We start from the raw sequence: 13,216 nt of genomic DNA, 5'->3' as shown, positions 1-13,216 counted from the left end.
TACAAGAGACTTGAATCTGTCATTTTAATGTCAATGTCTTCCAAACACAGTTACATATCAAAGTCATTTGGGGGAACTTCTTGAAGATAGCATTCCAAGCCTAAGATGTGGTCTTCTCCAAGTGTCTCTCTATGGGTGGGATACATAGATTTTCTTAGTGGCAGCTGGGGAAAGAGTTTTCTGGCTCACAGTAACATTCAGTCAGATTTGTGGGCTGAAGCTTTTTTGGCAGTCTTAAGCCTTCAAAGTACTCGCTTCCTGCTTATTTTTTGTTTTTAGAAAAGAGAAAGTTTGGTGAAATTCTGGGATGATTTCTGCCAGAAAGTAAGAATTTGCTGCATCATAAAATTTTGGGAATGAAACATTCACACTTCAGAATAGATCCTGGAATTGATTTCAGCTTTGAATTATGAAGATTATGGAGATGCCGGGTACCAGTGCCCAGAGCAGCTAATGAGGGAGTTGTACTTTCAAGTGACTCTGACAGATGCCCACAGAAGAGAGCTGTGTTTCCTGGCTGCTTCTTCTTCCTTCTTCCTCCTCTTCTCTCCATCCCTCTTCCTCCTCTTCTTCCCCTCCTCCTCTTCTTTCCATTACTCTGCCCCTTCCTCTTCCTCTTCCTTGTCTTCCTCCTCTTCCTCCTTCCCCTCCCCCTCCCTCTCATTTTTAATGCACTTCTCTCTTATGTGGGCACACAGCTAGACTGCATTTCCCAGCATCCTTGAAGTCTGAATTCTAGCCAATAGAAAGTGAGAAGTAATCACACATAAAAAAAAAAAATCTTCAAATGCCTCTCTCTATGCTCTCCTTCCACTGGCTAGCCAAATGCAAAGGATTCCAAGGCAGGAGTACAGGCCTAAGCCACAGAGTGGAAGGGGTGTAGCTTCCCGAAATCACCAGGTCCACCCATGTTTGATTTTATATGAGAAAGAAATGGATTACATTCCTATAGAGCTGTGGGAACTGAAGGTTCACTGTTACTTCAGGTGCTGCTATCCCAGTACACAGGCAGCAGCATTGCTAGCGCACTCAGGATTTGTTCAGTACACTTGGCATTGGTGGGCTGGTGACTAACTTGCTCATGGTGATGGATAGACTCTGTCCTTTGCTGGCTGCAGGAGACCACAGAACTCTTCTCCATTAGCTGCAACCTTTACCTAGATATACACTTTGCTACATTCTAGGACCAGGAGCGTCCTGGTGAGCCAGTCAGGTTACATTGAGGGAGAATAGTCTAATATGATTGTTCTCATGACTGTGTACTCTACCCGAGGCTCTGGACTCAGTATGGAAGCCTGGTCTCTCCATGTGTCCTTAGATGTTTGCCTGTCTGCTGACTACAGATCTACATCCTTGTCTGGATGATCTGTGTGGCTGCCTGGTTCCACCCAGGCCACATTTGGCTTGCTCTGTCAGGCCAGTGTTTTTTCTCAGTCCTTCTTGAGTGACTCAGCCCTTCAGGTGTTGGCTGACACCCTCATGGCTGACAACTGCTCTATAGGGCTTCCAGGTGGTTTAGACAGAGACTCTATAACATGGTTCTATAATAGCAGCTTTTCCTGTAAGATAACAGTGCTGCCTATGATCCTTGAGATTCTAGAAGTCACTTCTTGACTCGGAATAGCAGGCATTTGAAAGAAGTCTGATTCTGAGTTACAAAACTCCTTTGCTTCCTAGCAGTGTCTCTGCACAGACTGTTTCATGGCTTCTCTTGGATAAAATCAGAGCTTGAAGGCCCATATTTTGATAATTAGGGTACAAAGGCCCAAGTACATGGGCACAGAACAAAGGTAGAAGAAAAGGGACTCTTCTTGACAATATCCTCACCTTAAAGCCAGCCCATGAAGCCAGAGCTTCATCCCACATTCCTTGTTGGCTTCGAGAATGAAGGCGTGCGTGTGCGTGTGCGCGTGCGTGATGGATCTGAGACCCTTTGGTGGAACACTTGTTAGGCTTAGTGGCATAATTTGTCCATTGTTTTGTCCAGGTTCAGGGTACTGACTCAGGCTGAGGTTGTCAACAGTGTGCCCAAAGCTGCAGCTATTGCAGCACTGACCCGCTCTTGGGAGAACTGAGCCCTTCCTGTTTACCACTTGTGTTTCTTGCATGCATAGACTCATCTCAGGAGACACATGTGAGAGAACCCTCTCTTGCTTCTCCTCTGGAGTCCGTGGGATTCTCTAGGCTGCCTCCCTGGCTATCTTCTGACTAAAAGAGACCCCTGACTTTTTCTTCCTTAATGTGTATGCCTCTGGGTCATTATTTAATCTCACTGGATCACAGGTATTTTTTTATTTTTTGAGAAATCCTCATTGTGGCATGGTTGGCAGAGAAGAGACTCTATAGAGTACACAGAGAAATGCATGTTGGGAAGAAAGGTCCATGTTGGGAAAAAAAGATGCATGCTGGGAAGAACAGTTGGAGTTTTATTAGACCCCATGCTTCTCTGGATTCTCAGATTCCCTCCTCCATCACCCAGGCTCTGTCATGCAGCAACCTGCTTTCCTGGCCAGGACCTATGAGATCACTTCCCTTGAAAACTCAGCTGTTCCAGAATATCTGTGGGAGCCCATCACCCAGCAGTAGACAGGTAGCAAACACTGGTTGGATAATAAATACATGGTGCTTGGGTGATGATGAAGGCTGGTACCATTTCATCCTGAAAAGCTTCACAGGATAATGTCTGGCTAAGAAAGAGATGGAAGTAGGACCCGTGGGCCCTTAGACTTCAGTCTTCTCATCTGAAAAGTGGATCCTGGTGGCCCAGTGTGTAGACCTGAGTGGGCACCTTGCGCTGGGATGGCGTAGAGCCCCTGTGCAGAGCTGCACGGTGGTTATGGGTAAACAGTGAGAGATGCAAGAACTTCGGATTCAGTCACAGTAGCCTGCCCAGTAGAGGGCAGCCAGTGCTGGCTTGTGTGGCTTTGAATGGCGACATCTCCTTCTCCTATTCTGCATGCCTATTTGCTGGAGTGAGGGAAGGGGAGGGCAGGTGGGAGAGAAGACACAGAGCTAGTCCCTCTGCTGTGTTCCCCTGCTGACTGGGGAGGTCTCTGTCCAACCTGGTGTACAGTTTTAGGGCTAGGTTTCCTCAGTGTCCTCCTGGCGATGAAATTCATTCCCAGCTATCAGGACGGAGAGTCATGAAACAGACAGCTACACGTCTTTAGTTCTTATGCCTTTGTTAGCTGTGGTACATTCAAATATTTATAATTAGATATCCCTGTCAGAATCTCTGCTTGGTTTTGGAGTGGAAGCATATGGTGTAGGGACAGCCAAAGGCATGCTAGATTGATGGCCTGCAAAAAGACACGGGGAGGGGGAAGCCATTCTCTTTTGGGATTCTGTCCCCGTTGGAGATGTGAGGTAAAAAAGACAGGCAAAGGAGCCTGGATGGGAAGTGTCTTTATCAGGAGGTAGTGCTCAGGATTAAGAAGACAGACAGTGCACCCCATGACACCAAGAAGAGGGATTATTTTTAGTTTCTATTGCACTAATTATTATGACAATCTGTAACACAGCTTACCTAAGGTTTGTGTGTGCTTTTGTGTGTGTGTGAGTGCGCGCACATGTTGGTGTGAGTGCCTATGTACATGTGTGTGCATATGAGTTGAAACTAGATGTTGATCTTGATGTCTTTCTCAGCCATTTTACACACTATGAAATAAGGCCTCTGACCTGGATTCTTCTGATTTTGGCCAGAGTGGCTAGCCAGCATGAGCTGGGAATTTTCCTGTTTCTGCCTCCAGTGCTGTGATCAGTTTGTTTGTTTTTGTTTGAACAGGGTAATTGTGTAATGCTAGCTGTCCTGGAACGGAACTCACTATGCAAATCAAATTGAACTTGAACTCACAGAGATCCACCTGCCTCTGCCAACCAAGAGCTAGGATTAAAAGTGTGTGCCACCAAGCCTAGCTTGGCTTTTGGGTTTTAAACCTCGGTTCTGAGAAATCAAGCTCACGTCTTCATGCTTGCATACAAACACTTTACACACTGAGTCACCTCTCCAGCAGCTACACTTTAAAAAATAAAAAAAAATATTATGGGCTTCAGGGGGTTATGAAACAAAGAAAAAAACCTAAACAACTAGCTTGAAATGTGTAAGAAATATGGTCTAAAAATAACCTAGAACCAAAATCTTTTGTCAGTCACAAGTACCCAGGTTCCTGCCTCTGGCCAAGCATTGCACTGTATTTCCTCAGGCAAGGCCTAGAAAGCAGAGTGGCCTAAGGGTTAAGGGAAAATCATTTAACCTCTTTAGCACTCATATTTCTCATATATAAAGGGAGTTAATTATAGTTTCTATCCCAAGGGGCTCTTCAAAGGATGGAAGCAGATAATGCATCCAAGTACTTGTTACAGTGATTGGCCAGCGGTGAGCGGTCAACACATGTTAGCTCTGACCAGCATTTGAAATTCATCCCATCCATGGCTGTACCAAGAAGCTGTGATGCAATTTATGAAAAATACGAGTTAAACATAACATTTCTGGGGGTGGGGGGATGTCTAGACTCATGAACCCAGGATGGTTTGTAGTGTTTGGAGTCTATACTTCTCTACACAGACAACAATGAAGAAAATGCTAAATCTTTTCTGAGGGCAGAAAGAAGCTACATGAAGGGAGAATATTGCTATCCATAGTCTTCCTGGGTAAAGTAAGGATGCCGTGGATGATAGCCAAAAGTTGAACAGGGGAGCAAAAGTGTTTATGGCATTTCTGGTATGAATGCATGAGGGCATAACTCTCAGTTTAACTGAGCTCATTTGGAAGATGCATTTGCAAGACATCTCACTTGCCGTTTAGGACAAAGAATGCAAAAGGGAACAGGAAAACTAAATATCTCCAGAGGGAACATTTTTTCTTGTTAGACTATGTATACAGCATACAGCTAAAAGCCTTCCTAATGACAGTGTTGGGGAATGGAGCTTGCACAGGTGTGATAAGTTGCATGCTTTCTATTTGACTGTACAATTGCAGTGATTTGTGGGACATGATTTGATCCATGGTATCTCCAGATCTCTCTCGTAAAAAGCTCAATGCAGCAGCCTCTACCCTGTAAGCATGTCAGAGCTTAGGGCAGTGGGAAACACTCTGTTTAGTAAGTGAGATGATAATGAAGGGGAAACCCAGGAATATATCCCTGGAAGAGAATGGTGATTACAATAAGGGGAGAGAACTTGTTTTTGAAGAAAGGTAAAATTAATTCCAGAAGAAATATTAGCATCCACACTAGAGGAGAGAGAAGAGGTGGGGGACAGAAATAAGAAAGGAGCCATATTTACCCAAGATAGATGTCCAACTATGATGCAGCTTTCAAACACGTTTGAGTTGGTGCTTTCCTTCAAAATTACCATGAGAACGCGTATCTGTATTCTAGGGATGTTGCCACTGTTCAAGACATGCCAGGCACTGCTCTGGGGATTCTTTTTCCTTGTTAGTCTTTGCAGTCTGGTTGTAGAGTTATGGTAATTTCATAATGATGACAGATGATTATGTTACTTCTATCACTTCACATATTTGTGAATGGACAGAAGAGACACCATTCATGGATGCACAGCTTCGGCTGCCAGCCTTTGATGGGTACATGGCATAGTCACTGAGCTACTGTTGTGGTGTGGGAGCAATCCGACTACAGTTCTTTGGTCTCCACTCTCGGCTCTAGTTCCTAACTCCCAGGCACTGGGGCACACGATTAAGATCAAAGTCTTTCTTAGAAAGTGGTTTTGACAGGACAGTGACCACACACAAAGGAAGCACAGGCACCAGGCAAGTCCCCAAAGAGGGACTCCCTGTCACAAGGGTAACAAATGCTGTTTTGGTTCTTCTGACAAGACACAGGTGCTGCTTTGAAATATAGAACACTTTGTGGTTGTGTTTATTATAAAGCAGTTTTGTCTGTTTTGCTAGACACAGGTTGAACAGAAGAGAGGTACTGGAAGGATTCCAATGGCGAATTCTCAGTTCATTCAGCTGCAGTTTTGAGCTATAGTCAATTTTTCTCAATACATATTCTGGCAACATAGATTTATTGAGTTTTTGGTGTTAGGCATGGTACTAGGTTCAGAAATAAGTGACATGTAAGGTAGGGACATAATCTCTGCCTTGTGTACCAATTCCAATATTTAAAAAAATCATTAAAAATGAGAAAAAAAAAAAGCACAGGGTTGCCTAAAGAGACACAAGGACACATTGTGGACACACAGATAGCCCAGCACTGAGGGAAGACTTCTTTAAAAGGTGAACAAGGAGTGTTATTTACAGGTGTGGATGGCTAAGGAAGAGTATTAATGTGCAGAGACTTGAAGATGCAAAGCCTGGAAGTAAGGGATTTTAGCATTGAGTGAGAGGGGTCTGGGCCGAGGGGGAGAATGAATGGTATGAGAGAATGAAGCTGAGGCTGGACATGTCACACATAACCTTAAATGAAGGTCTTGTTGAAGAACATAGGAAGTACCCTAAAAGCCACAGGAAGCCAGGGGGATGAATAGATTTATGTTTAAAAGAATTGCTCATGGGCTGTCCAGGGGCTATGGGAATTTTATCTTTGATAGGATCTTTGATAAGAATACTTCCTGATGTGTAGAGGTTGGAGACCCTGGGGGAGCAGAGATGATATAAGGAAACATAGAGAATACGTTCCCAATGGCTTCCAGGTCGATGATGGGGCACTGATAAAGAGGAAGATGCTGAGACTAGGGTTCTGCCTAAGGGAGCCTTGTGGGATGAAGGCTGAGGGCATAGACTGTCAACATTTACCACAAGGGCTGGGAGAAGGGAAATGGTTTGCCTCTGTCCTTAGGTCATCTTTTCCTCTCTCCCTAATTGGTTTCTTCCTTTCCTTCTTTTTCCCTTCCCCTGTTTCCCTTTGTGGTAATCCAGGCAGCTACGGCGGCTCTCTCTCCTGGGAGGAAGTCAGAAGGTGCTTCTTGCCCCTCCATCAATGAGTAGAAGCGAACAGAATGTTTACAACTTACAGTCACAAGAACCTCACCTTTGAGGTTCCCATGACTGGTTATCATTTCTAAGATGACCATGCCAGCCTCCTCTGAGGCATTGTGTGAGTGAGGGGGTGGAGCAACTCTCATTTTAAATTATATTCCTTATTAGCAGATTTTAGTGATTAAGCATCTAGTGTGGACCGAGCCGTTCACCAAACACTTCTTCCCCAAACCAAAGAGACAACTGCATGTCTTCATTTTACAGAGCATGAAATATCAGTGGCTGGATTTGCACTGTTTGTTCAATAAATTACTTATGAAGCCACTTAGAGGCTAGAATAAAAGATGCTGAAAACTTACTGACACCCCGTTATGTATAGATTCTTTTGATGATCGTATTATTTATTCCCATAACAATCTGGTGAAGTTGTACTGCTTACAGGATGGGATGATGAGGCCCAGAGAGTTTAAATAAATGGGATGAGGTCACACCTCTAACTAAACTCATGACCACCTGCCCCATTTGAAAGCCCGTGCTCACGGGGCAGCACTTCTGTCAGCTCTATCCCCATCGATGCTACAGTCTAGTTTGATTTTAGCAAGTGAAGCTGTGAGACGTTTTCACAGTTCACCCGTGGTTCCTCATCTCATGCCTCCAGTCTGCATACCTCCCATACTGTCTCTAGCTTTAGGAACAAGTTGGTGGTTGGCAGCCTTCTTTTTTAATGAATGGAGACACTTTCTTCTCCCTGTAATTATGCGTGAATTAGGTCACAATGCATTGTGAACCCACTTGTCTTTGGTGTGAATCTTCACTGAATGCATTGTGAACCCACTTGTCTTTGGTGTGAATCTTCACTGAATCCTCAAATGGACGCCTTGGCCTCAGTATCAATATTGGACATACCACTCTGCTAAACAACCATCGGAGGGGGAAGAAGAAGGCTGGGAACAAAGTCTCCTTCAAATGAATCTCCCATGGAAGGGAGCCAACAGAGTCAACATCTTACTTGCTTTAAATCCCCTGGAGTGGCTATGAAAGAGAGAACTTGCTGGGCTGAAGAGAGAGGGGGTAACAACACAACACAACACTTTGATTCATCTGAATTAGTTTTACATCTCCTAGGAGGGATGGCTCCAGCATCACCAGCAAGGTTCCAATCCCTGTGTGTGACCATCACAGTCCCAAAGGATAAAAGACCAGCCCATGGAGGTGGCACCCACACTTTCCCCTTCCTCCACTTTAATTAAACACATTTGTTCCAGGGTCATTGAGCCTGGGGACATCTATGGGCTCTGATCATCAAGCCACATACATCTGAAGGAGTGGATGGCTGCTGTTCAGAGTTAGGAGGGGCCTTCTTCCCTGTGACAGGAGAGTTCCCATTAGAAGTTCCAAGGAACAGCATATTTTAAGGTTGAGAACAGAATTCAAAGCCCAGCTCCACACTTATGAAGCCTCATAACAACAGGAATCACTCTTTGCTCTGCTTCGAGCCTTTGGTCCTCATATTTCAAAGGTGGGTTCAGTTCACCAGAATGGCAATTTCGTTATCTTTTGTAAGACTACTGTAAAGCCTGCACTGGATGGTAGAGTTTGATGCTTAGCCAATAGCAGATTCTTTTCCCTTCCAGTCTACTCTGCAGATATGATGTTGCCCTGCCGTTTGCTATAGGCTATGTCTGCACCACCTGTGGGACATTCAGTGTAGCACAGCAGAGTGCCACAGAACTGCTGCTGTTTCAGGCCATTTTCACTCAAGCATTGCTTGCTTCAGGCTGACTGCAGGTGGCAGGGTAGTGCCATCCTAGGGAGACAAGTGGCAGCTGAACTCCACGGGCTTCTGCTCCGATCCAATGCCACGTGGAGCTGGAGATCTTGTAATCTAACCGTATCCCATTTGGGAGTGGGAAGGACTGAGGCTCAAAGGAGTCAAGGCTCTTGTCCAAGGTCACAGAGGTTATTTGGTAGTAAAGTCTGATAAGAACCAGGGTCCCTGGCAGAAGCTCTTCTCTGATTGGTGAGGAGACCGGCATCTCCCTATGTCAACCTGCCTCTGGAGCTGAATCAATAGAGTGCTAGCCTCTGGGTTCCAGTCTGGTCTCCCAGACCAGTTTGTTTTGCTCCTTTGATTTTTTTTAGCTTCTCATCTTTAAAAGAATTATAGAGAATAGTGATGGAGCTTCCTCACCCACTGAGGTTTTGCTGTTAACGAGGGAAGAGGGAATAGCAAGTGGGGAAGTAGGACAGCACCCATCAAGTGAGGGAAAATGCCATAGAGATTCGAAGCCCAAGCATCGTCTGGTAGTAGCTCGAGTGCCTCATTTTCGGCTCTCTCCACAGACAGATCCTGAAGGAAGCTAATCAGGTCACGTGAGGACTGCAGGGGATGTGTGTTCATTAGCACACCATCCCTTGAAGAATCTCAAGCTCTTGGCAATTGGCAGGAGATGTGCAGGTCTCTGTGTGTACATGGTTGTGATGGTTAATATTGACTGCCGACTTGACAGGGTCTAGAATTGCCTAGGAGACAGACCTCTGGGCTTGCCGGTGAAAAGGATTTTAGATTGGGTTAACTGAGGTGGGAAGCCCCAGTCTAAATTCAAGCATTACTATTCAATGGGGGCAGTACCATTCAATGGGCAGAGTCTCAGACTGAAGTCAAAGGAACAAGCCAGCTGAGCAGCAGCCTTTATCACTCTCTGATTACCCATCTCCGATGCGATGTAACCAGCTGCCTCGTGCTCTTGTCATCCTGTTGTCCCTGCTATGATGGCTTAAACCCTCAAACTATGATGCAAAATAAACCCTTCTGTGATGATGCATATATGCTCGGCTCAGGGAGTGGCACTATTAGAAGGTGTGCTCCTGTTGAAGTAAGAGTGGCCCTGTGGGCATGGGCTTTAAGACCCTCATTCTAGCTGCCTGGAAGCCAGTCTTCCACTAGGAGCCTTCAGATGAAAATGTAGAACTCTCAGCTCTGCCTGCACCATGCCTGCCTGGATGCTGCCTCCTCCACCTTGATGATACTGGCCTGTAAGTCAGCCCCAATGAAATGTTGTCCTTTATAAGATTTGCCTTGGTCATGGTGTCTGTTCACAGCAGTAAAACCCTAAGATGCCTTAGGTTGTCAGGTACTTAGCAATGAGAAAAATAACCAATAAAATATCTTAGATAAAAGGCATGGGGATTGTGAGACCTTCCTAGGTCAGCACTGTGCCTTGTAGGGTAAAACAAAGCAAGCGGTGGGGGAAGAAATAGTAACCCACCTGTCAGTCACATCAAGAAGCGACAACACTGTCCACTGCCACAGGCTTAAACCTTCATTGGTGGCAACATGCCAGATTGTTCGGCTCTGCTCCTTTCCAGTTTTGTTCTCCACCAGCACCAAAGAAACGTTTCCTCTCAAAACCCCACGGATGAGCCAGGACATCCGGAGCTGCAAGGGAGAGACGTATCCGTTAAAATGTTATTGTAGAACAGAAACCTTAAGTACCCCTGGAGCCCTGGCTGAAGCTTAAAGGACTTTGCTGGAAACTCACCTGAGTTGATCCAGCAAGGGCAACAGGATGCCGATGGCCTGATCTTGCTAACTGCTGTCAAAGGAATTTCATTGAAGTTCAAGGATCTGGGCAGGGACCACTAGTGAGCAATTCTGAAGCCTTATTTAGGTTGATGATATCACCCCAAATTTCACATGATTCTCTACCTCTGCAGTGGACCAGTAGGGTTATTTAGGCAAGCTTCCTTAAGCACAAAAGGTTTTTGTTCATGGTCTCAACTCACTAAGTGACATAATACAGGTGATTTTTATCCATTCAATTTCTTCTGATTAAGGAATAATGGATTTTTTATATTCCTTCTAATAATTACAGGTGTTATTTGAACAGTGTCAGATCACATGTTAGCTAATGGAAGACTTTGTGATTTGATAGGCAAAAATATCACACACACACACACACACACACACACCTATATATCAGGATCTCCTATTATAGTTATCTTTCCAAATGAGGATGCTGCTTTGCCAAAAGGAAGTTGAAAGCGTATGTTTTTGTTGTGTTGTGCGTTTCTATGGCACCATTCCTAGACATTTGAAAGGGAATTGCAGCTAATCATCTTTCTAAGAAAGTTTAAATGTAGTCATGTTCAGAGGCAGTGCAGTCTACAGACTGAGGTTTGAGATAATAGACGTTGTGTTTGATAGAGAAAATCTAAAATTTAAAAGAATGCTGCTGCTCAGAGTCAGAATGAAAAAGGCTCCTGGAGAAAGACGGGCAAACAAAGTGAATCCTGAACACACGAGTTCTCGTCAGCCATGGTTTTTCGACTCTCATGGTTTGAAGAGCTATTTCTCTACCATGCTCAGCCTTCATCTCCCAACCCCTGACTAATAGCTGGCTTACAATTTGATTGACGAGGAAGGCACTACCAGCCACAGTAGCCTGACAATTCACACTGCCCTACTTATAAACCCCATCTCTAACCAAGCCATGCCTGGACCCTGGGTCCTGAGCTGGTGAGTCTGACTTCCAGTCACATGTATCTATCTAGGGGAACAAACACTCACCTCCATTGAAACCTCCCATTGTAGCTGAAGTAATCTATCAATGTTTTTTTCTGATCTTATTCAGTTTAATTGATGTCTGGATGCCATCAATTAGAGAATCCAACCCTACCTTAGGTAATACTAACCTGACCTATGTTATACTATAGATAATACTTTCCAATAGTCTATGGCAAGAAGTGTCCTGCCTGGGACAGTGCCTGACATATGCTCTCCCTCAGCATGATCCAGAACACAGTGGGATTTGAACTTGTAAAGTCGAGCTGTTGTTCCTCAGTGCCCTTGGTTGTTGGTACTTGTTTTCTGTGCATGTCCAATAGTTGACTTTTGGGCACACATCACATTGAGTAGTTAGAACTCTCCCTCAGACACTCCTGATGCAGTGATATGATTTCCACTCTCCTGAGAAACTTCTGCTACACCAGGCACAACCTCTGTCATTCTTACCTCCCCTTCCCGGCCTCAATGCCTGCTTACTTATCATTTGCTTCTGTCCTAGAGGAAGATGTGTCCTTCATTTTCTCCATTCTATGGCTTCCTGTCCCATCTCCTTCTAGCTCCTGCCCTTTCAATTGATCTCCCTTTTAGCCCTACCACCTCCAATCTCTATGCCTACAGCTCTTCTGTCCACAGAGAAGATCAGATCCCTCCCATTTCAGGAAAAATAAATGCCTTCTATTTGATTCTTGTGGCTCTTCTGGCTTACAACCTGTGTCTATTCCTCTACTTAGATGTTCACATATCTAGTAACAAGAAGGTAAATGATACCTCTTCTTTATTCTCTTTTATGTTAGGAATGGAGCCTGAAGCCTTGTACATACTAGGCAAGCACAGTACCACTGAGCTACATCCCCATTCATTCTTCAATGTTTTTCCAACGGGCTTCTATCTTCACTTCTTCATTAATCTAACAACAGAAGTCTCATATTGCCTTTAGAACTGATTCTTTGAAGTACATCCATGGCTCCTAAAGCACCCCTTCCTCTCTCTCTCCCTTCTGAAACCTCTTGTGAACTCTGCCACATTCTGCTGTCATCTCTGACTCGGCTCAACAGCTTTCAATGGGTTCTTATTCTTCATCAGAAAAAGTCAAGGTAGCCATAGTATGGTCCTCTATGATCTAAGGAAATCAGCTTGCTTTCTAGTCAGTGAATACTGATGGAGCACTCAGGCTGAATCACGTGTGTGACAGAGATAGATATACAAGATAATCTGGCAATATTTTAGTCAAATCAGGGTTGGAGAGGGAGAGGGAGGGGGAGGAGCTAGAGGGGATAGAGGAATTAGAAAGGAAACTAGAGAGAAGACTGGGGGTGAGGCGTTTAAAGCATTCTTAGCCCCCACACCCACCCCTGGAGGTGTATAAGGCTCCCTCTTGCTTTCAGGCTCTGATATGGTCATCTACACATTCCTAAATATTTACTATGTATTACTCCTTTATAGCTCATCCCATCCAATACGTCCCTGCCCTCATATTGGGATATAACTTGCAAGTTAAAATTTAAACAATTTAACTGACTTTGGGTGTGCTGTAGGGCCACCCAATAGTCTATCTAAGACATACAGGACAATGTAAGATCCTTGACATTACTAAGACTTTAGTCGCCAAACCCATTTGTCCTAACTGTTAAGAGTGATGGGTAAACAGCCAGGAAAGAAACCATGAGACAAATCTTACTTTGAAATTATAATGGTACCACTTACGTTAC

The 13,216-nt window shown here is 44.6% G+C and overlaps 1 protein-coding gene across 1 annotated transcript in view; it reads right to left on the bottom strand.

The window, feature by feature from the left end:
• Positions 1-13,216, bottom strand: part of Alk (ALK receptor tyrosine kinase) — a 698,959-nt gene that overhangs the window by 90,017 nt on the left and 595,726 nt on the right. The window contains exon 9 of the mRNA XM_034514490.2: positions 10,210-10,379. Within this exon, the coding sequence (XP_034370381.1) occupies positions 10,210-10,379 (170 nt within the window). The remainder of the gene's footprint in view (positions 1-10,209; positions 10,380-13,216) is intronic.

This window comes from Arvicanthis niloticus, chromosome 11 (assembly GCF_011762505.2).
Source record: "Arvicanthis niloticus isolate mArvNil1 chromosome 11, mArvNil1.pat.X, whole genome shotgun sequence".
Taxonomy (NCBI): domain Eukaryota; kingdom Metazoa; phylum Chordata; class Mammalia; order Rodentia; family Muridae; genus Arvicanthis; species Arvicanthis niloticus.
This window is presented reverse-complemented; position numbering and strand designations above follow the sequence as displayed.